This window comes from Dermochelys coriacea, chromosome 21, assembly GCF_009764565.3.
Source record: "Dermochelys coriacea isolate rDerCor1 chromosome 21, rDerCor1.pri.v4, whole genome shotgun sequence".
NCBI lineage: Eukaryota > Metazoa > Chordata > Testudines > Dermochelyidae > Dermochelys > Dermochelys coriacea.
The window spans coordinates 12,260,616-12,285,028 of NC_050088.1; the positions used below are offsets into that span (position 1 = coordinate 12,260,616).

At 46.8% G+C, this 24,413-nt stretch overlaps 1 protein-coding gene across 6 annotated transcripts in view; it reads right to left on the reverse strand.

The window, feature by feature from the left end:
* The window catches only part of C21H6orf89 (chromosome 21 C6orf89 homolog), a 35,965-nt gene extending 15,960 nt beyond the window's left edge, over positions 1-20,005 (reverse strand). Inside the window, exons 1-5 of one of the 6 annotated variants that reach the window (XM_043500666.1) lie at positions 19,885-19,982; positions 16,751-17,083; positions 14,164-14,231; positions 12,735-12,942; positions 8,129-8,294 (exon numbers count right to left, since the gene is read on the reverse strand). In XM_043500666.1, the coding sequence (XP_043356601.1) occupies positions 8,129-8,294; positions 12,735-12,923 (355 nt within the window). In that variant the 5' untranslated portion in view covers positions 12,924-12,942; positions 14,164-14,231; positions 16,751-17,083; positions 19,885-19,982. Of the gene's footprint in view, positions 1-8,128; positions 8,295-12,734; positions 12,943-14,163; positions 14,232-16,695; positions 17,084-19,884 lie in introns of those variants that run through there. The other 5 variants (XM_038379651.2, XM_043500665.1, XM_038379646.2 and 2 more) reach the window with 5 other exon arrangements.
* Positions 20,006-24,413: the final 4,408 nt, after the last annotated feature.

Sequence of the window (24,413 nt, forward strand, 5' to 3'; positions counted from 1 at the left end):
TATTACAGTGGAGAGCTAACTGCACTATAGTTAAGATTGAGATGTCATTTCTGTTTAAACAAAGACTCTTCTTAGTGCTCTAAAATCCAGATTGCCTTGAAATTTGGCATGCTTCATGGGGGTGTGGGGTATGGGTATTGATCCAAATTTGAGGTCATTTGACCACCGGGTTCCAAAGATACAGCCGCCCCCCCCCCCCCCCCGCAGCCTAAACAAACAGCTTATGAAAAGGTATTTGTTTTTTTGCCCAGACCTAGGGATCAAACCTTGGATCTGAACCTGACACAAGGGTCTCACTCGCTTGAGGGCTACCCCCAGAGCACATGGTACCCACTAGCCCTTGGCGGGGGAACAAAATTCAGAATGTTATTAGCAAGAATTTGGCTCTCCTGTTTGTCACTTGATCCTTACTCTAGAGCCCAACTGATCACTGAACATGTGCAGACAGCAAGGCTAAGAGGATTTGTAGGTGGAAAACTTTCACGGCAGCTGGCTAGCTTGAGGGGCTAAGCAGTAAGCCTCTGATCCCGAAGAACTTACCCAGCCATCATCAGGTCAAGTCTCATCTCAGTCAGAAATCTGGGAAGGGTGGGAAAGCACTGTGTCAGGGTTTTTTTTCATTTTGGGGGAATGTAATCAAAGTACTTTTATAAAAAAAGAAATGAGACACCGTAAAACTTGCTGGCAGGGGAGGAAGGATTCTGGGAAGTGGGGATTATGGGGATGGACAGTAGGGGAGGTTGGAGGAGGGACACTGGGAAGGGGACAAGAGGGTGAGTGGTAGAGGAACTAAGGGAGAATGGGGGCAGAGATGCCTAAGGGAACCGACCCTCTCCTCATGTGAGCCAGTCTGTTTTATAGGTTTCAGAGTAGCAGCCGTGTTAGTCTGTATTCGCAAAAAGAAAAGGAGGACTTGTGGCACCTTAGAGACTAACAAATTTATTAGAGCATAAGCTTTGGTGAGCTACAGCTCACTGTTTTATGTTGCAGTAGCGCCTAAGAGACCCAGGCATGGACCAAGACCCCATTCTGTAGGCACTGTACAAACACAGTATAAAGAGATGGCCCCTGCCGAGCGCTCACAATCCTCACCCCTACCTCTGGGTAATTTGGATATAGATCATCTCCCTTCAAAGCTGGTGGGAAGCATCTACCAAGGGAAACCTACTAACAAAATAGCCTACAGTTTGTTCTGGGTCAAATGGGCCAATGGCTCATGGGTCAAAGTCATGTATTTCACCAATGGGCAAGTGGCTGGTCAAAGAACAACTTTCACTCATAGTTAGAGTGACAGAATAATCATTCTGATCCAACTGAAAATGGGGAAATAAAATCTCCAACTTCATTTGAATGGTTGGATCCACAATTCATGTAAACAAGTGATCAGAATAAGCAGGGCAATTCTGCTGCAACAAATCTGCTAGTTGAAAGATAAAAGTTCTGGTTGGCCGAAAGACCCTTTAAGAAATCCACTCCACCCTGCACCTCCAGTTATGAGCAGATGACCTGTAAGGCAGCATATACAACTACGACTCCCAGCACAAATTGGACAGGACAATAACACCACCACTTTTCAATTCTATAGCTGCTTCCGTCCAAGGATCACAACACACACATGAAGCTTCACAATAGCCCTGAGAGGCAGGTATCATTCACAGGTGTAGCACATCAGTGCTTCTCACAGAAACCTCCACTAACAAACATACAGGCAGAGGAGGGAGCCAGGGAACAGGAGAGATACTGGCATCTTCCAAATGCAAAAACATAGCAAGTTTCTGCATTCCACAATCCCGCAATAATGAGGCGTTAGTTTACCGTCAGCAATTTCAAACAAACAAACTCCACTGCTTGAATGAGGGCCAAAGTAAAGCTGAAAAATACAAAGAATCTACACCACCCTTCACTGCAAAGCCAGCCTGACTTTTCCTTTTCTAAAGGACATGAGCCAACACATATGTCTGCTATTATGTCTCGTGAACTTGCAGCAGCAACAGGATTCAGAGGGAGCCCTGGGGCATAGCGAAGTCGGTGCAAAAGCAGAGTGCCCCATTTGTTAGAAGTGCTTTTCGCTGGAAAGTGAATGAAAAATCATCATGTCTCTGACCAAGGTTTGTCGCAGACGGTAGACAGGAAGGCTGGTCCAGTGGTCAGTGCACCAGCCTGGGACATAAGAGACCCAGGTTCGGTTCTTTCTCCACCAGGAAAAATTCATGCCCCTGAGAGACACAGTTAAGCTGACCTAAGTCTCGGTGTAAATGCTGCTAGGTTGTTTTGTCATGTGGCACTGTCAACCTAGTTACTGCCCCTCGAAGGGGATGGATTTACAGAAAATCTCCTTTCAGCACTGTATCAAGTGTCTACACTATAGTGCTACAATGCAGCTGTAGCCCTTGTAGTACAGATATACCCTCAACGTCTCAAAGTCCTCTGTCTGTAAAATGGGATAATGATACCATTGCCCTATCTCACAGGGGGTGGGGAGGAAAAATACTGTATGTTAAAGATTGTGAGCGCTCAGATGTTACAGTAATCAGGGCCATTAAGTCCCATAGACAGACAGACACACATCTGTGGGTGGCTGGCCCAGCAAAGGCTGCTCTGGAAAGGGTTAAACTCACAGGGAAGCTGGAACATGGTTGGGAGCCAAACAAGCCTCAAGCAAAACTGGAGGTGGCCAGCCAAAAGACAAACATTGCTGTTCTACTTTCTCCCAACTATTCAGGGCCAGCTAACCACTCCCTCTGTGATCTGTCCCACCACTTAGCACTCAAATGCACCCAAGCGGAGCTCTGCAACATGATAACCACATTTCAGTTACATTTTGTTGCTTAAACATGACAACTGAGGCAAGGCTAATTTTTGATCAGTTTCATGCACAATCTATTTTAACACATTTTTAGACCCCTCTGATCTAGGTGGCCTGGTAGTCTGAGCATAGGACTGGGAGCCAGGAATGCCCAAATTTTAATCTCACCTCCAACACTTACTCCCCTCTGTGGCCTGGGGAGAGTCACAGGGGAGAACATTTCCACCAGCAGCCTCTGATCTCATGTGCTGCCGTTTTTGTGTGCCCAGTGTGAGATGTCTTGGGCCTGATTTTCAGAAGTGCTGAGTACCTGCAGATCCCAATGATTTCAATCAGGGTAGAGGAAGCTCAGTCAGGATCAGGCCCTAGATAGGGTAGCTCCTTCTGCCAACATGGGCATTTCATTCAGTTTCATGGCAGAAACACCCAGGAAGATTATTTTACCACAGGAGCAATGACGCAGGACTTGTCTGTTTCATCTCAGGGGTGGCTGCCTTCACACCAAATTAAAATGCAGTTGCAAAGCATGTTGAGGGGTGCATTTAGTGGACCCGACAGCAAGTAATATTAGTGTAAACACCATTTAGAAAGGGATATAATCCTTGAGGTTTTCATTAACAATTTGGGGGGCAGAAAGATTTGAGAATAAAGTTCCAACCCACTTAAAATTTAAATACACACAGACAAAAAAACCAACCCTTTGTTGTGTCCAAGTGATTCAGGGACAACTTGAGGGCTCCTATGGGAAATGGAGATGGTGGAAAATATTCACTATTCTTTTCATTTTAGTATGCGACCAAAACGTGAAGCAGAAAATAAGTGTCCAAAGAGAAAGTTGTTTCAGGGAGCTGGGCAGCTCAGGAGACTGCAAACGGGCAATGGAACCTTCTCCCTCAAGTTCGCTGGCTCAAATCCAGCCTGAGTTGTGACTGAAAGTTATTAACAGCCCCGGGTGGGCTTCTTGGGGCAGAGACTTGCTTTGTGTTCTGTGTTTGTACAGCACCTAGCACAATGGGGTCCTGACCCGTGACTCGGGCTCCTGGGACTGCAGTAATACAACCACAATCTGAAGGTTGTTTGGGGACCTGTCTGAAATGAGTTGGGCTGGGTTTCAGGCCATTTCTCAGGAATCCACATCACAAAAACCACCACTAGTGGGTCACTGGAAGTGGATTATCCACTTGCCCCTAGAGCTGCTCCGTCCAGGGCAGGTGTGTGGCAGGCAAGCAGGCTGCATGAAGGAGGCTTGAGCTGACACAGCCCACGCTGCACCTGTTCTCTTGAGAAGGGTTCAACTATCCACAGCTGTCAATCTGGCATCTAAATTCACACTGAAATGAGAATAAAAATATCAGAAGTATGCAGCTACTTTGATATGGCGGGGGGGGAAGGGAACCTTCTGAGAACCAGCTGGTCAGTTGTCAAGCTATTTATGTCTCGTCCATTGCCATGTATCAGCTCCACATGGCCCCTGGGAAAAGCACCTATCTATTTTAACTTAGTGCTTGTATGGCCCCCCATTACCATAGTACGAGTGCCTCATAATCCTTAACATACATCGTCATAACACTCCCTGGCACCTGGCAGCCCCTTGCCTCCATACAGACGCTGCCCGTGACAGTGCCAGTTAGATTGGTGGATTTTGCATGGCTGATGTTTGTCTACCAAGAACTAGACTGGGGCTGTCAGGCCTATTTCATATAAGGTACGTCTACACTGAACATGGGTCTGAGAGACCCGGGCTTGTGAATTCTGTGTTTCCAAGCCCATGCTTGAGTGTCCACACTGCATCGTAAATCTGATCCCTTGGTTAGTATTTTTCTCTGTTCCTTTTCCCTTCCCCTTTAACTCTTTGTTGCTTTCTGCCTCCCGGCAGAGTTTCTCCTTTTGGGCCATTCTTAGCAAAGGCCTAATCTTGCCTTTAGGACCATCACAACCTTCAGTCGTGGAAATGAGTAGGATGACAAACTCAGCATTATGATCTTTCTGTAGTAAGCAATAAGAAAGGCTGGAGCACTAAGGGAATGTTGCAAGTTTAACCCATAACAGGCCTCAGAGCTAAACAAATCATAAAAGACAGAGGGAAAAAACCCACATGGTCATCTATTCCACCCTAATATTACTACCAGAGCTGTGCCCCTTGGGTGGGGCCTATCGATCAGGGCTCCACTGTGCAAGGCACAGTACATACCCATAGTAAGAAACCCTAAGCCCTCAAAGAACTAAATAGATAAAACAGTCAATGGGTGGTAGATTATAATCCCCATTTTACAGATGGGGAAACTGAGACCCTGATAGAGAAGTGACTTGCCGAGGTCACACAGGAAATCTGCAGCATAGCCAGGCTTGAGCCCAGATCTCCTGAGTCTCTGTTGAGGGCCTTATCTGTGCCACCTTCCTTCCTCCTTTTCCAGTTCAAGGTCCTTGCAATATATTTTCTAGCATGTGTCTCAGGGTAGCATGTTGCCCAGTTTTAAATGTCCAAAGCGACGGTGCTTCTGCTTTGCTGGGAGACTATTCCAGTCTATCGATCTCACTGCATTTCCTGATATTTGGCATGTTTCCTTTCTCCTATCTCATTGCTCCAAGTTGCACACTCCTGGACTACCCTAAATGACTCCTCTCCCTCAGTGTTGACATCCTTCCAACACACGTGTTCTGCTATTTTCTCTCCTCGCTGCCCTTTTAGTTACGTCAAGCACAGCACAGGAAGAGAGATTTAAAAGAGGCTGAACTCACGAAGCTATAAGCTTGAAAGAAAATCAGAACTCATCTCAGACACTTGGCCCTTCCACAGAGGTCACTGGCAGAACATTTTAGGCTCCTAAACTGGTTTCCTCTTGGTCAAACCACAGCTATTAACATTTTTTAATTATCAGGGTGCCCAGTATTCCATTTGCCAAGACAAGCAGCAGCTTTCACTCCCTCTTATTATCTATCCTGCGTGGGAACTGCAGCAAAAGTGACTAACCAAGCTGTGAACTACACTTCCTACAGAAGCACTGGGCAGGAAAGTGGACTGGGCATGATCACAGGTTCCAGGGAACATGAACTCAGCTGGATTTTCCCATCTAATTGCCAGGCTGGAAGGGGTCGGTGGTCTGCAGCATGGATCAACTAAGGGTGGTCTCCCAGCTACTGTCTGTGGACACCAGCTACTGTCCGAATTCCCTCTTTATCTCCCAAGCACTCCCTTGTTTTAGCGTCTCTGCACTATTTCTTATATAGCCCCAATCACACTGCAGCACTCTGAAACCGCCGATCACCAGCACTGCTCATGTACATGCCACGTCAGCAATCAACATCGGCCGCCCTGGATACACAGCTCCCTCTTCCAAGAGACAGCTCCAACGAGAGATGACATCCCTATTCCTGAAGTGGCCAGAGACACTAAAGCTACCTTGAGCACAAGGCTGGGTGCTATGGTTACCACATAGGTGGCACACAAAAAGAACCCCCCAAAATGAAACAGTCCCAACAGCACTCGATCTGCAAAGCCTGGGGGGTTATCTTTCCACCCCTCCTTACCTCTGGGAGTTAGTCAAACCACACTGCTTCACCATCTAGAATAGATTTAAAATCCATGCAAAGTTATGGTACTTGAAAAATTTTAAAAAGCTCCTTCTCCCAACTTCCCAGAGTCCCTGGCTTTTCCTATTCCCTTAGGATGCCTTTCCATCTCCTACCATTCACCCCAACATAAAAAGGCTGATCCGGCTCCCACTGAACTCATAGGAAGATGTCCACTGACTTCAACAGAAGCAGAATTGGGACTTCACCTCCTTCCTAGATATTTCCCACAGTGCCAGGAAACCTTACTGTCCTTTCCCCACTCAAGACAACCGCGTACATACAAATTGCAGCATCTGAAAGTGTTTAAAAAGTATTTGGGCATTTTATTAACTAGATCATGTTAAAAAAATTTAAAGCCTAGAACTATCTGCCGCGTTTCTCTTTCCAGCAGAGAAGTCAAGACACGTTTTATGGGCATCAAGGACATTTTTTGCAAGTACACGTAGGGAGTTAGATAAGCAGGCTACCAGTGCCAGCGTGGAATCAGAGGCCTTTCCTTCACCTCTGGTTTTTTTGCCCAAGAAATCCCAATTTATAAGCTAGGAAATGAATCACCCACATGACCCACCCACATAAGATTCAATCAACAGCCTGTCTAGTATTTATGTCAACGGAACAGAGAGAGACACTCAGAGAAAAGACAGAATGGAGCTGGCATTTCAGAGGGTCTTTTTTAGCTGATACAGGAAGTTCAAAGCCAGATAATGGAACTCTGGCACAATGAACCACTGACGCTAAATATAAACCAACTCAGGAGCAAGAACTTGAGCCTTTGCTTTACAATGACCTGCAAGATGATCACTATCACGCCACCTTCTCACTTAGAATAACTGAAAAGTTTATTGCCATTACTGAAGTCTGGAGGAGGGATTTATCAAAATTACCACATGACCCTACGCTACTGCCCATCTATAATCCCACTGGGTTGGTGAAAACTGACTTAGAATGGAAATGAGAACTCAACACAAACTTTTCCATTCCTATTATGTCTATCCAGGCATTTACACTGTGTTCATCATTGTGACATGGACACACCTAATCAGGGATTCAGTGCACTAATATCCCATGCACTGAACTGCCATTGACTTCCCTGGGAGTTCTAGGGGTACAAAAGCTGCAGATATCAAGCCCAGAGTCTCCTCCCAACATGCTAATGGGCAAAGCTTGCCTTTCCCTAAACCGATCAGAACTGCAGGCTGGCATTTCAAATTTCTATTCACAAACAGCAGGGTCTTTGATTTGCAAGTGGGAGGTCGCTTTGCTTAACCGAGAATGAAGAGGCAGCATTCACAGGGAAAATCTATCTATCAAGGCCCTCCCCATACTTCTATCACTGAAATTTCTGAGTACCTCACTGAGCCACTTCAAGCAAGGACACCATTTTTATATGCTGGTAGAGGGAAAGTGAACTTCTCTACCAGGGTCTTTGGTACTAGAAGAAGAGAACATGCAAGAAGGATTTGATATAAAAAGTTAATAGAGAAGATACACCCCAGCCTAGATCTACACACTGGAAACTGCTTTGGGGAATCTTATTCAGGCTAACCTCATGCTCTGGCTACTGATAAAACAGACTGCATGTAAATATGGTGCTAGAAACAAGACTGGCACCATCACAGTAAAGTGTTATTAGTTTGGTGGAAAGTGAAACATTCAACGGGCATGTGCAGTTACTGTTCAACTCAGAGTCAATTGTCTTTCCGGCCTCGCTTCACCTGTTATGCAACAGCAAAGAAATTATTTCCTTACTCTCCAGCATGTACTTCTTGGCAATAGGCAAAGACAGCAGTCGGATGTGACTGACGAGGAAGCCCCAGCCATGGGCTCTGGAGAGCGTGGTTTCAGGTGGCGAAGGGCTATACGGCTGCATCACAAAGTACGCAGTTAGCAAGATTAACCCCAGGGTAAGCAGGCCCTGTGAGAGAAGACAGGCAAGTGATTAATTACACTGAAAGAAGCAGATGTCTTCAGAATGGAAACTTTTTCCATCCAGGTACGAAGAAGGGTTCTAGTGTCTGAGTTGTGTGTGTTTTAACTTCCGCTGAGACACCTCATTTAAACAGCAATGCTAGTCGCATACAGGTGTAGACTTCTCATTCAGTTCCGTTCACTGGAGCTGTACAAGAATGAAGATCATTGGTATTTAAACAAACATCTGCAGACATGGGGGGTTGTTTAATACTCAAGTACTAACATTCTCCATCAGAAAGGCCAGGGATCTCCATGAACAATTCTAGACTCCTAGTCTCTAATCAGATATTTTGCACTTCCGTAGCACCTTTTATGCAAGGATTTCAAAGCACTTTGCAAGCATTAACCAAGCCTCAAAACACTCTGGTGGAGTTACTTCATTGGTACAATCAGCCAAAATAAGCCCCAAAGAAATTACACTGAGTTGACAGAACTAGGAATACAAACCAGAAGACCCACAGTCTCACTATGTAGCATTGTGTATGCTTGGGAATGACAAAACTGGACTTCTTTTGATGATAAAAAATGCTCTAGAGTCAGTTGTAGAAGAGGACAATAAAATTATATCCAGTAGTATTTTTAACGAGAAATTTCTTATCATTGTAGCAAATATCTGACCACTCCCTACTGGAAATTGTCTCCTTTACCCACCCCCCCACCCAATAAACACTCTACTTTGAACCTATATAGCACTTTCCCGCCAAGAATCTCAATGCACTTTCCCACCATTAAACCTCTTGAGGGGTGCATCTCCATTTTATAGATGAGAAAACAGATGCAGACAGGTACATGGTCAATGGGGAGTCAATGTAGGGCTGGAAGAGACCTCACAAGATCTAGTCCAGCCCCTGCACTGAGGAAGGACCAAATAACCTCAACCACTGTAACACCTATTCTTTAAAACCACCAATGAAGGGGATTCCACAACCTCCCTTGGAAGCCTATTTTACTCCTTGGGGAATTCTGCACCACTGCACAATGCACAATTTTGCAGAATTCCCTGTTTCCCCTGCAGAATTGGGCCTGCAGAGCTGCTGGCTGCCAAGATGGGCTGCTGGATTCTGCAAAGCCCAGCTCGCAGCGAGCAGAGCACCCAGCCTGGCTGGGCTGGTGGCTGCTCGCTCTGCTTGATCCTCATTCTCCCAGGGACTGGAAGGGGTCCCGAAGACCCAGCTCTGGCAAAGGGTGAGGAAGGGCAGGGCTTCACCATGTCCCCTGGCAGGACAGCAAAGAAGCTGGGGGTAGTAAAGGCTCTGGGGGTGCTGGTGTCTGGGCAGCAGAGTGCCCCGAGGCTAGGCTCTAGGGGAAGGAGGGTGCTGGTGTCTGGGCTCTGGATGTGCCCACTGCTGGTCTCTGGGGGAATGGGATGCTGGTCTCTGGGCTGGGGGGTGCCCAGTGGATGGAATCTGGAGGGAAAGGAGGTGATAGTGTCAAGGCAGGGGGTGCTCCAAGGCTGGGCTCTGCGGGACCAGGGAGTGCCCCCTAGCTGGGCTCTGCAATGAGGGGGGTGCTGATGTCTGGGTGCCCCACAGAGTCCCCTTCAATTCTTAACAACTGGAACTGGGTTGTTGTTGTTGTTGTAAGGGTTTCTTTAACTCTTTATTCCTGGGGGAATCTTTTTTGCTGCTCTCTGTATTGTTGACATACTTATTGTATTTTGAAATCAGTTACCAAAATAATTGAAACTGGAGTGATTATATTGTGTTGTTTTGACAAATAAAATATGCAGAATTTTGCAAAATTTTTAATTTTTTGGTGCAGAATTCCCCCAGGAGTACTCTTTGAGATTAACTATTCTTATAGTTAGAAAATGTTTCCTAATATTAACCTAAATCTCCCTCACTACTGATGAAGCCCATTACTTCTTGTCTTACCTTCTGCAGATATGGAGAACAATCAATCACTGTCCTCTTAATAACAGCCCTTAACATATTAAGGACTCTTATCAGGTCTGTCCCTTCACTCTTCTTTTCTCAAGAGTAAACATGCCCAGGTGGGTTTTTTGTTTTTAACCTTTCCTCATAAGTCAGGTTTTTTAAACTTTTTAGCGTGTTGGTTGCTCTCCTCTAGACTCTCTCCAATTGCCCACATCTTTTTTAAAGTGTGGAACCCAGAATTAAACAGGGTACTCCAGCTGAGGCCTCGGTAGTGTCAAATAGAACAGAACAATTACCTCCTGTGTTTTACATTCGACATTCCTGTTAATACACCCCAGAATATTATCCTTTTTCACAGCTGCATCCCATTGTGGACTCCTAGTCACTCTGTGATCCACTATAACCCACAGATCCTTTCCAGCAGTACTGCCACCTAGCCAGTTATTCCCCATTGTGTAGTTGTGCATTTGATTTTTTTCCTACCTAAGTGAAGTACTTTACACTTGTCTTTATTGAATTTCACCTTGTTGAATTCGGACCAATTCTCCAATTTAAGGTCATTTTGACTTACCTATCCTTCAAAGTGCTTGCAATGCTTTCAGCTTGGTGTCATCTGTAAATTTTATAAGCATACTCTCTACTCCATATTAATGAAAATATTGACTATTACTGGACCCAGGACAGGACCCTGCAGAACCCCACTAGTTATGTCCCCCAGATTTTAGCAAACCATTGATCACTAGTCTTTGAATACAGTGTTTCAACCAGTTTGCACCCAGTTTATAGTAATTTAATCTAGAGCAGTGGTTCTCAACCAGAGGTACACATAACCCTGGGGATATGCAGAGGTCTTCCAGGAGGTACATCAACTCATCTAGATATTTGTCTCATTTTACAACAGGCTACATAAAAAGCACTAGCAAAGTCAGTACAAACTACAATTTCATACAGACAATGACTTATTTATACTGCTCTATATACTATACACTGAAATGGAAGCATAGTATTTATATTCCAATTGATTTATTGCATAATTATATGGTAAAAGTGAGAAAGTATGCAATTTTTCAGTAATAGTGTGCTGAGACTTTTGTGTTTTTATGTCTGATTTTGTAAGGAAGTAATTTTTAAGTGTAAAGTGAAGCTTGGGGGTACACAAGACAAATCAGACTCCAGAAAGGGGTACAGTAATCTGTAAAGGCTGAGAGCCATTGATCTAGACCATATTTCCCTAGTTTGTTTACGAGAAAGTCATGTTGGGCTGTATCAAAACCCTTCCTAAAATCAAGATACATCATGTCTACAGCTTTCCCCTATCAACTAGGCCAGTAACCCCGTCAAAGTTGGAAATTAGGTTGCTTTAGCATGATTTGTTCTTAACAAATCCATGCTGGCTATTACTTATGACTCTATCAGTCTCTAGGTGCTTACAAATTGATTGTTTAATAATTTATTCTAGTATGTTTCCAAGTATTGAAGTTAGACTGACTAATTTATAATTTCTTGGGTCCTCTTTGTTCCCCCTTTTAAAGATGAGTACTATGTTTTCCCTCCTCTGCTCGGACCTCACCCATCCCCCATGAATTCTCAATGATAATGGCTAATGGTTCCAAGATTGCTTCAGCTAGTTCCTTAAATACCCTAGGATGCATTTCATCAGTTCATCAATTCATCAACTGGAATACATCTAACTTATCTGAATATATCTATTACCCGTTCCTTCTCCCTTGTTGTGAATATTAATTGCATTAAAAAGAAAAGGAGTACTTGTGGCACCTTAGAGACTAACAAATTTATTAGAGCATAAGCTTTCGTGAGCTACAGCTCACTTCATCGGATGCATTTGGTGGAAAAAAAAAGCCCGATGAAGTGAGCTGTAGCTCACGAAAGCTTATGCTCTAATAAATTTGTTAGTCTCTAAGGTGCCACAAGTACTCCTTTTCTTTTTGAGAATACAGACTAACACGGCTGCTACTCTGAAACCTGTAATTGCATTAAGAATCTGATCACAATTTACTTTAGTGAAGACTGAAGCAAAACAGACATTAAACCTGCCAGCCTTCTTGATGATATCCATCATTAGAAGACCTACACTTTTCTTCCTCCTTCTCTTGCTTCTAATGTATTTATAGAACCTCTTCTTACTGCCTTTTATGTCCCTTGCTGGGGGACATTTTGTGCCATAGCCTTTCTGATTTTGTCCCTACATCCTTGCTATTCTTCCATACTCCTCCTCAGCAATCTGTCCGTGTTCCCACTTTTTGTAGGATTCTTTTTTTATTTTCAGGTCATTAAAGAGCTCCTGATGGAGCCACACTGGCCTCTTAGTATTCTTCCTTTCTTTCCTTCTCATTGGGATAGGTTCCCAATTGTGCTTTTATTATTTAATCATGGGGAAATATAAGCCTCAGATGCCATTATGTAGAGGAAGAACGTCAAATTCTCAAAAGGCATGTATGTATAAGTGTCAACATCTCCTATCCCTGCAGGTCAGAAAGATGGCTTACCTTGTAGAGAGCCATCAAGAGAGGGTACTGGGGGGGTCCCCTTTGGGGCTCATTCTTTTCCAAGAGCTGCTTGACAAACTTCTCAATGGCTTTTTCTGACATTCCACACTGGTGTCCAGTCTGCCTCACCAGGTCAATGGTCTCTGATAGCTTGTCATAAATGCTGAGCTCATTGGCAGAAAGCTCCATGGCCACGAGTGAAAAATCCCTGCAAGGGGATTGAACACAGTCAAGCAACAAGAAATCTTCAAAAGCTCCCCATCACCCCACCCACCCACCCACACAGAGCCCAAGGCCACCCTCCACAGAGCAGTGCACATCCTCAAGGTTTTAAATGAGAAAGGAAGGCTGCACAGCTGCAAAGCCGGTTGTCACCGAAGAAAGAGATAGTTCATTCAAACATAAAGGGAGTTCATCTGAGAGCAGTTAGCTGCAGCCCTAAGCGCCTTTGCTGCATCTGTGTTTCCTACAGATCATAAGAAGAAACTAGAGCCTAATGGGTCATGAGATTTAATAAGGATACTAGGCATAAAATGGAGATAAAAGGCCAGATCCTCAGCTGGTGTAAACGGGTGTAGCTTCACTGAAATCCATAAAGCTACAACCATTTACCCAAGCTGAAGATCTGGCCCATAAAACGTACTACTCATTGAAGGTCACTGTCCACACTATGGAAGACAATAAGCATGTGCATTGGCCAAGCTTTCTTCTGTTATAGCTTTAGTGAGTCACTTATTTTAACCAAGCACATCTTTTGTTCATTAAATCCCTTGTCCCTCTGTCCTCTTCCTTGTTAAAAATAAGTAGCGCGGGTGAGTGGAGGGTCACGATTTTACTATTTCAATTCTTGCAATTTAATTCCAAGGCTAGCTCATTGTTGGGTATTGGCAATACGACATGTGCTAGCTGCAAGCAGGAAGAGTTCACAGTAGTAAGCGCTTCCTTTACAGGTTTCAGAGTAGCAACCGTGTTAGTTTCTAAGGTGCCACAAGTACTCCTTTTCTCTTCCTTTACGTTTCCTTGCAAGTGATTCACACATATGGCATCTCTATACAACCAAGTACTACAGCGAGAGACTCATCGCAAATACAAGAAAGAGACAAAATGGCTTTTGAGGGCAAAAACAATGAGGGGTTCGGTGGCAAGTGCCACCGGACTCCTCATTGTTTTTGCGGATACAGACTAACACGACTACCCCTCTGATACCTTTGAGGGCAAATTATTCCTGACCATGGAGTTTAAGCGGAGAAGTTTGTGACATATACAAATCATATGCTACCACTGAAAACTTTTCACATCAGGACCAGCAGGATGTGTGATGAACAGTGATGAACAGCAGGATGTGTGAAGGAAATTTACTCCCCCAACACTCCCCCCGTCTGTCACAATGGCAGAGCCTTGAAACAAAGATATTAATTATTTGTATTACCCAGTGCTTAGGATCCCTAGTCATTGATTGGGACTCCACTGTAGTGGACACTGTACAATAGGGATGGGCTGTAGAAAGACATAAGGAAATAAGCCATTTGGGACTGTAACTGTTCCATCATTAGAGACTCACATAAAAACTTGCAAAAAGAAAAGGAGGACTTGTGGCACCTTAGAGACTAACAAATTTATTTGAGCATAAGCTTTTGTGAGCTACAGCTCACTTCATCGGATGCTCATGATGCTTATGCTCAAATAAATGTGTTAGTCTCTAAGGTGCCACAAGTCCTCTTTTTCTTTTTGCGAATACAGACTAACACGGCTGCTACTCTGAAACCTGTCATAAAAACTTGTGAATATCTGACACTGGAGGGGAAGGGACTGGATATAGGGCCTTCCCCTAGCTCTTAATTCTGAGCTTGGAAAATTCTATTATCCACTAGACTAGGGCAACCAAAAATCGATTTGGAGAGAGGAAGTTTAATCACATACAGCCCAGCAGGGAGGGTGCTTTCCCACATGTGAAAATCCAAGTTGTGCAGATTTTTCAGGCTCATCCCAGGCTGAGAACAGAAACAGGGCTCCTGCCTCACTTTTGTTCTCAACACCACCCAACCGCAGGAGTGGATAGCTTGTCCACCAAGTCATGAAATTCCTCCTCTGGCTTCGCTCAGTCTGATACACTCCCTACAGCATTATTATGAGACCACTTTACATGGCTAATTAGTCACATACTCGCTGACCAATCGCTCAACTCATCCGGTATTTTAAAAACCACAGATCAATTCGTCAGCTTGTCCTTGAGGGTGCAAAGGGCAGTACAATACACAGTGAAAAATATTTTAAGTAGCAACTCATTTTTGCTAATCCTCCCCCCAACAATAAAAAAAAAAAAGATTCAAGAAATCACGTTTCCTTGTTAGGCAACCAAATTTGAAATCTGGTTGTCCTTAAAGAAGTCATCTGAAAATTATGTTTCCTAGCCTGCCAGCTTTAGCAATTAATTAACTAGAACCAAGTGATGACATTTCTACCCTCCATTCCTGCAATATCAGAAACACTAACAAGCAATCAAAAAAAAAAAAAAAAGATGGAATGGGATATATGCCAGTTTGCTCTGCTTCTTGTCATAGTCCAGTCTCTATTCCTCATGCTAATTTATGACCTGACCAGGCAAATGTTTACTACAAGATGTAATTAGTTCTTACTTTTGTGAGTAGCGCCATTGAGTAGTAAGCATTCTGGGTGGGATTCCCATAGGTATTTAGGTGCCTAACTCCCATTGATTTCATGGAAGTTAGGAGCCTAAGCACCTTTGTGAATCCCACCGTACATCCAGGAGCTAGCATGGGGAAGATTGGATTATAGAGCGCAAGCTCTCTAGGAAAGGTACCTTTTCTACTTGTGAACTAGATGCTTTACAAACAACTGGCTCTATAAAAATATTATTTTACTGCCTCTTTCATTTATATAACACACCGATTCACAAAATAAGCAAGAGCCAGAGCATATGCAGAAAATTAAACGATCTTTGCTCAACTTTAATGATTGTTCTAGTTGCCTTGACACTGGAACCGCAAGCGATGTACTAAATGGACTGAAAGGTCATTGAGCTTTTCTGTAGCTCCTGTATAGCTCTTTGTATCATTTGCTGAAATGCCAGAGCTCAATCCTGCGAGACCTCCACATAAAGAATTCCAGTGAATTCAATGAAATCTGTGCACAAAGAACTTGCAAAATTGAGCACGTGTTTTATGGCTGCTGACAGCAATTCCATGCAGCAGCTCACGACAGATATCCTTACAGTAAGTGTCACATAGCGCAAGTTTTCTCCTTTCCCTAGTAGCAGAAGCTCATCAGCGTCAAAAATACTGAGATATGTCATAAGACTAGCCCCCCTCTATGAGAGTATCCACTATTAGGGAGCATAATTGAAGAAGACACCTACAAATCACATACTACCATTGAAAACCTTTCACATTTCCTTAGCAAAAGTCAACAGTAATCTATGTTCCCTACTGGAAAATAAAATACTTGTCTAGCATTGTTTTAAAAATAAAACGATGCTTAAAAAATATCCATTATTTACTTTCAGATCAATGCAACATGATTTATGAAATAAGAATGACAGACTAACTCTTCTACTTAGTTGCTACATACATGTAGGAAATAAATCTTCTATATCTTATACTGCTACGCCTACTAGAGAAATAACAGTCTTTACATTTTGTTTCTGGCTTTTATTTATTGGAAAGCCAACAGGTTTACTGTTATTAATTATTACTCTTATTTAGTACTTATTTATGGTAGTGAGCCAATGAGAATCAGGGACCCATTGTGCTAGGTGATGTACAAACACAGCAGCAGGGAAGGTTCCTGAACTAAAGAATTTATAGTTTAAAACCCCAATCCTGCACACACTTATGTATGAGATTAAAGTGATTCACATGCAGGTATTTTCAGGATTAGAGGTCTGCTCAGGCCTAACTTTAAAGCTGGACCAGGACCCAAACCCGAGCGGAGGACAACTGACCTAAACCCAACCTGAGAGTGTGGAGAGGTTTTCAGACCCGAACCCGACATTTCACCCTGAGCCTGTGTCAGTGTTGCCTCATCCTTGGGGCTTGGCCTGGTGGCAGCTTCCCACTCCGTATGTCTGGCGCCAGCAATCCATCTCTGGCCACCTCCTGCAGCAGGAGAGGGGATGTGACTTGTCAGCACACGGGAGCAGCAGCATACGCAGCACACTGATGTGGTGGCCAAAAGGAGTGAGGTACACAGTAGAACAACACGCCGAGCCCACAGTCAGGAAGAGGTGATCAGAGATGACCAGACCTGGGCCAGACGGTTGTAGTCAGGTCCCGTCAGGTTCGGGTTGGGTTGCAAGGTTCTATTCAGGATCATGCCCTTAGGTTCCAATCCTGCAAACATTTAAACATCTGCTCAATTTCATGCATGTGAGCAGTCCCACTGACTTCAATGCGAATGCTCATGCTGAAAGTTAAGCATGTGCATAAGTGTTTGCAGAAACTGGGCAACAGATTTAAGTGGCAATCTATTTTAAAAGAGATGTTATTGGATTAAAAATCATTTTTAAAAGACAAGTATCAGGGGGTAGCTGTGTTAGTCTGTATCCACAAAAACAACGAGGAGTCTGGTGGCACCTTAAAGACTAACAGATTTATTTGGGCTTTCGTAGGTAAGTGGGTTTTTTACTCATGAAAGTTTATGCCCAAATAAATCTGTTAGTCTTTAAGGTGCCACCAGACTCCTCGTTTTTTTAAAAGACAAGTTTCCTCACTTACATTACTAATAAGATCCAAGATTGTTAAAGCTGAACAAACTTTAAAAATCAAATTTACATTTCACCATTTATGCTGTCGGTTTCCCATCTGTGCCTCACTCTGCATGAGCAATAGAAAAAGAAAGCTAGACCCCATCCTGCACCTGAGTCCGCACAGAGCCCCGTTTAAGACCATGGGGCTTGGCATGGGGGCAGGGCTCCAATTGCAAAATCAGAGCCCTTGGGAGCATTTGGCTCTCATGCAATAGCATGCCGGATTGCAAAACACGACAGCAATATGCTGAAAGGCCAACAACAAAAAACCTAAATATATGCCTTGAAATTTTGTTCCTTAATTAGATTACTTCTGCTGACACCAGGCTTGCTAGAAATTTTGTATTTTGATACAATACTGAAATTTTGGACCTTCGTTGCCTGAGGGTACCCCCTTTAAGGGATCACTTCCCCCCACCCCTGAGCTACAGTGCAAACACTTGCAGGTTGGCTTGTTATTGCACTAAGGCCAAGGCCTTTTCTCTGCTCCGCACTTCTCATTTTTCCACAGTTGGAGTGCAGCAGAGGTAAGAAGGGAACTAAGACACCCAGCAGCTGGTGCAAGGGCATATGGGCTCCCTGACTGGGATTTGCAGCAAAGGGGCAGGGTGCCCTGGGAATCCGTCTGTACCTCCACCTGCCAGGTGCACCTGGGCCAATAGGCTCACCCCTCTGCCCTGCCCCCAGCACCTTCACACCCCCCCCACCCGGACCCAGGTGCTTCCCGCTTTCTCTCCTCCCCCTTCACTATCCCCATTGCCCTCCCTTGCCCCCTCCAGATACCCCCCTTCCCTCCTGCCTCTCGCCATGTCCCGTTACCCCCATCCTCCCCTCCTGCCCCAGTACCCCTCCCCTCTGCCCCATCCTCCCCTCCTGCCCCAGCACCCCTCCCCTCTGCCCCGTCCCCCCCTCCTGCCCCAGTACCCCTCCCCTCTGCCCCGTCATCCCCTCCTGCCCCGGCACCCCTCCCCTCTGCCCCGTCATCCCCTCCTGCCCCGGCACCCCTCCCCTCTGCCCCGGTACCCCCCTCCTGCCCCGGCACCCCTCCCCTCTGCCCCGTCACCCCCTCCTGCCCCAGCACCTCTCCCCTCCCCTCCCCTCCCCCCCTCCTGCCCCGGTACCCCTCCCCTCCTGCCCCAGCACCCCTCCCCTCCCCTCTGCCCCGTCCCCCCCTCCTGCCCCGGCACCCTTCCCCTCTGCCCCGTCCCCCCCTCCTGCCCCGGCACCCCACCCCTCCCCTCCGCCCCGTCCCGTCCCCCCCTCCTGCCCCAGCACCCCTCCCCTCCCCTCCGCCCCGTCCCCCCTCCTGCCCCGGTACCCCTCCCCTCTGCCCTGTCCCCCCCTCCTGCCCCAGCACCCCTCCCCTCCCCTCTGCCCCATCCCCCCCTCCCGCCCCGGTACCCCTCCCCTCCGCCCTGTCCCCCCACCCCTCCTGCCCCGTCCCCCGTCCCCCCTCCTGCCCCAGCACCCCTCCCCTCCCCTCTGCCCCGTCCTCCCCTCCCGCCCCAGCACCCCTCCCCTCCCCTCCGCCCCGTCCTCCCCTCCCGCCCCAGCACCCCTCCCCTCCGCCCCGTCCCCCCCTCCCCTCCTGCCCCAGCACCCCTCCCCTCCCCTCTGCCCCGTCCCCCCTCCTGCCCCAGCACCCCACCCCTCCCCTCCCCTCCTGCCCCGTCCCCCCTCCCCTCCCCTCTGCCCCGTCCCCCCCTCCTGCCCCAGCACCCCACCCCTCCCCTCCCCTCCTGCCCCAGCACCCCTCCCCTCCCCTCCGCCCCGTCCCCCCCTCCCGCCCCGGCACCCCCCCCTCCGCCCCGTCCCCCCCTCCTGCCCCAGCACCCCTCCCCTCCCCTCTGCCCCGTCCCCCCTCCTGCCCCAGCACCCCACCCCTCCCCTCCCCTCCTGCCCCGTCCCCCCTCCTGCCCCAGCACCCCACCCCTCCCCTCCCCTCCTGCCCCAGCACCCCTCCCCTCCCCTCCCCTCCCCTCTGCCCCGTCCTCCCCTCCCGCCCCAGCACCCCTCCCCTCCGCCCCGTCCCCCCCTCCCGCCCCGGCACCCCTCCCCTCCCCTCTGCCCCGTCCCCCCTCCTGCCCCAGCACCCCACCCCTCCCCTCCCCTCCTGCCCCGTCCCCTCCTGCCCCAGCACCTCTCCCCTCCCCTCCCCCGTCCCCCCTCCCCTCGTGCCCCAGCACCCCTCCTGCCCCGTCCCCCCCTCCGCCCCGTCCCCCCCTCCTGCCCCGGTACCCCTCCCCTCCCGCCCCAGCACCCCTCCCCTTTGCCCCAGTACCCCTCTTCCCCATCCCCCCTCCTGCCCCGGTACCCCTCCCCTCCGCGCCCCCCCTCCCGTCCGGCTCCTGGGGCGCTCCCCTTGTGCCCCCCGTGACCCCTCACCCCATCCACGCTCAGGCCCGGGTGCTCCTGCCTCCGCCCGGCTGGGGGGGACCCGCCCAGCGCTTCCTGCTTCCTGCTGCCGAGGCCGCCGATTGGCCGGGACTCGGGCGCGAGGAGCTGCGCGGCGCCGCCAAGGCTGCCCCGCCCCCTGGCCCGCCGTGGCCCCGCCCCCCGGCCCCGAGCCCCGCCCCCACCGCGCCTCACTTGCCCTCCCCCCCCACCGCTGGCCCCGCCCCCTGCGTCCCTCAGTCCCACCCCCCCCGCCCCCGGGCTCTCGCCCCACTGCCCCCTCTTGCCCCACCGCGCCTGCGCGCACCCCAATACACCCCTTCCCCACCGCGCCCTCTGCCCCACTGCACCCCTCGCCCTACTGTGCCTTCTGCCCCACTGCGCTGCACCCCACCCCACCCCACCGCCTCAGCTCCACCACGTCTCTCCCACCCCGCGGCCTCCCTGCCCTGCCAGCCACCGTGACCCACCCCCTCGCCAGTTGCCCTGTCGCCCCCCCCGACTGCTCTGCCTGGGTGCTGGAACTACGGGGGCGGGGCTGCGACCGCACCCCCTGGCTTGAAGCGGTGTCCGGGATAATACAGGGTTGCTGGTTTGCTTCAATGGCTCTCAGCCCCCCCACTATTGTTCCAGCCCCCCCTGCTGCTCTGCCACCCACAGCGCCCCCCCACCCAGGTGCTGCCCAGCTGCCTTGACCACCCACAGCACCCCTGTTTTGCTCTAAGTGCCCTTGCAGGGCCTACCTTCCTTTGCCAAGAGTCGTCCCCAGCTTTGTCGACATGTCCACAGTCACCCTACAGCCTCACCCGCTTTCTTCTATGCCTTTGCTTTGCCCATGCACCGTCTCCCTCTGGAGCGTCTGTCTTCCGTATTACCCCGTTAACAGGAGTGTGGCCGGTGTCTGTTGCTTCTGGCCCATGGCGGTACATTACGCTGAGTGAAACTGAGCCGTCACTTGGCTTCCTTATTCAACTTTTGCACCACTCTGCTGGGAGTGCCATAGGAAAAATAAGCCCCCTCCTCATTTTTATTTTCAGTAGTGCCCAAAATGTACTAGGCACTGTACAGATTATACAGGGCCAGTCCCTGTTGTGATGTGCTTACAGTTGGTAGTAAACATCGTCCTCAATAGTTAACAATGTTTGTGGAAAACCTGGGCCAACAGGCTCACCCCTCTGCCCTGCCCCCAGCACCTTCACACACACACACACACACACACACGGCAGTCTACCCATTTCACGGTGGATAAGACCCTTGTTTCAAGAGTTGAAGAATGAACAAATCTAAAATGTTGACATCATTCAAACACATGGGAAAGCCAAGCAGAGCAGTGCCCATTAATACCATGTGGGGGCATCTGATCAGTACAGACTCTGAGTTTCTGTACAGAGACTGATCTCAAAAACTTCCGGTGGCAATGAGAAAGTATTTCCTTTTATCAGTTTTTAATTTTCCCCCTTTTAAACTGTAGTTTGCGGAGCAAGCCATGGACTTTCTGCATCCAGTGGATAGGGTACTGGACTGGCCTTCAGAAAAGCTTGATTCTAATTCTCAGCTGTGCTGCTGGCCTGATGGGTGTTCTTGCACAAGTCATTTCACGGCTGTGTGCCTCTGTTTCCCCATCTGTGAAGTGGGAGTAATGATACTGACCTCCTTTCTAAAGCACTGTGAGATTTGTAGATGAAGAGTGCTAGTTATTGTGCTTCATTTGGTGCATATTTTATATGCCAATAAGAGTAAATAATACCTTAAACGATGAAAACAGAGAGAATTGGAGAAGTGGCTTTTGGAGACCAGATAGCTTGTGTATTTGAACTTTTGTACAATGATGTTAAAATGTGTCATGATCTAAGTGCTTGTTCAGTCCAGTTGTGCTCCGCTATTAGGAGCAGCCCGCAAAGTGGTATGGCTGCAGGTACTCAGCTGGTTTATGGTCGTTTACTAAGATTTTCTGTAGTGCTCTGAAATGGAATTTAATTTTGAAAAATTCTCTGTTACTGGTGAAGTGCTTATAGTAATTCTGAAAGATTTAGAGACACAGCTTAAAAAATCATATAGTGCAAACAAATAAAATGTCTTTTCGTATGATATTACTATGACAATGGGCCCTGATCCTCCCAACACACACATGCATCACTTTATTTGAGTAGTCCCTTTGACTTCAGTGACTCATGTGTATGTGTTTGCATGATCCAGGCCTTATTTAAAAGTGAAAGAATTGTTAAAATGCAACATACTTGTCATTACTTATGCTCGTTGTTAACTTTCTTGCATTTCTCTCAGCTTGGAGAATGAAAAATCAATTTGACTTTTGTTTATATTGTAAACAATTCAGTTTTGCTTTCCGGTTTAATGCTGCAATGTTTTGAAAGTTTGCTAACACATCAGGGGGAGTGATTTTTTTAAAAAATATATTTTATCACAATTAATGCCATTGGAATCATTGGAAATAAAATAGTACCATTTCTCTGTATTATGTTTTATAAAAGTTTGGCTTTACAGATCTACATTTTGAGCCAAATTCAGGTTATCAGCATCTCTTATACAGCTCAAATATTATGCAGTTGGAATGCATTGTTGTATTTACTACCATCTAATGGAAGAACTGAGGAAAAGCAGTGTTAACTAATTTAATCTTCTTTTGTAGGCAAATAAAGCTGTTTGCTGACCGATTGAAGCAGGAAAAGCGCCATCTTCCGTACATAATCCAAACAAGATTTAGAGTAGGAGCTAAATGCTGCACAGCTGCATGAAGTGAACAGGCGGTCTGTTTTGGTTGATGGACATAGCGATTTTGTTACTTTCATTGTTGATTGGAATTTCAAATGTATTTGGGTTTATTCTGTTCAAGGCAATATACATGGACTTTTAAAATAGAAATAGTACAGATTGGCCCAAATTAAACCTGGATCTGAAGACCCCAGAATATTGCATCCAGAGCTAGAACGGAACTGTGCTGTTAGAGTCTCTCGTTAGTGAATATGTTCCAAAGGCTGATCCTAGTACTAGATAGAATAATATCATTTTATAGTGAAGTGTGATAAGAGAGGCTAGCCTAAAAGAAGAATTATGTAAATTGGATTAAGAAAATACAGTCCTTTTATTATTAGGGCTAAGGGACAGTTGTCTGGCATTAACAGTAAAGGCAACAGAATGCCTCTGTAAGGAAAGGAGTTAGGGCATTAGCCTGGGATTTGAGGTACCTGAGCTCATTTCCTTCCTCTGCCACAGGTTTCCTGTGTGACCTTGGTCAAGTCCCTTGGGCTCAGATCCTCAAAGTTGTATAGGCATCTAGCTCCCATTGAAATCAACAGGAATTAGGCACCTAAATACCTTTGAGGGTCTGGCTTAGTCTCTCTGTGCCTCAGTTCCACATCTGTACAATGGGGCTAATAGCAGTGCCCTGCCTTACAGGAGAGGTGATGAGGTTAGTCCATTAAAGAGTGTGAATTGCCCAGATACAGTACAAATGCAGGTAGAGTTTAGTGCCACCTAATCAGGAACAGGAATATACCACTTTGGTCAGAGATGAGACAAGTTATGTAAATAAAAGGTTGTTAGAATTGAATGGTAGGCTGAGGCCTCAAAGGCAGCTTTTGAAGGAATTTGGTATGTGACAGGAAGTGAAAACAAACATGCAACTCCATTCAGTGTGAATTTAAACTGGTGCATACAATGGAAAAGGGAGGGCTATAACTTCTGATTAGAAGAGAGATTGTTAAAGTCTCGATAATGTTGAGAAAACAGATTATTCAGCCAACGACTTTGCAGGAGGTTCACCCCTTTGCTGTAATAAGTGTCAGGAGGCAGGTAAACCTGACATACAGAGAGTGTTTTGGTGATTCGGGGAGATGGAGTTTTGAAATGTTGCAATGCTAACAGAGAGAGACAACTGGTCAGTGAGACACTGAAATACCTGAGCTCTGACATTGTAAGATGTGATCCTTTGTCTTAATTACAAGATCCTGCTGAACCTGGCTAACCTTGTTACCCAAACTAGCACTGGTTACAGCCTGATACCATTTGTTAATGTGTGCTCAGGGGATCTCTCCATTTGCTAACCAGCTTTGCTTTATTTGAGGTCTTTTTGGTCTTGGTCTATTCTTAGAATATTCATAGTTGTCCTGTAATGTAACTATATTGGTCATTTTCCCCAACTGTAACCAACAAATGCACAATTCCATTCTGTTAGATCCCTAAACACCCTCTGCCTTTCTGTGAAAGTGTCCCAGCTCCCTTCACTAAATTTCAGTAGCTTTGCGCAGAACTGACATCACCAATTTGTGTGATAGCATTATGAATAACACATACAAATAAAAAAGAAGCAGAACCATAAATAAGTTAAAATACGTTTTTATTTATAGTATAGAGACTCATCATGTCTCTACATTTGTACAGCACCTGGCACAATGGGGGCCCCGATCTGGCTGAGGCCTCTGGGATATAAATGTTAAATAACACTGATGATAATAATAATTGGCCCCAAACCCATCCAAGCTATTGTCTCCAAGTCTGATACA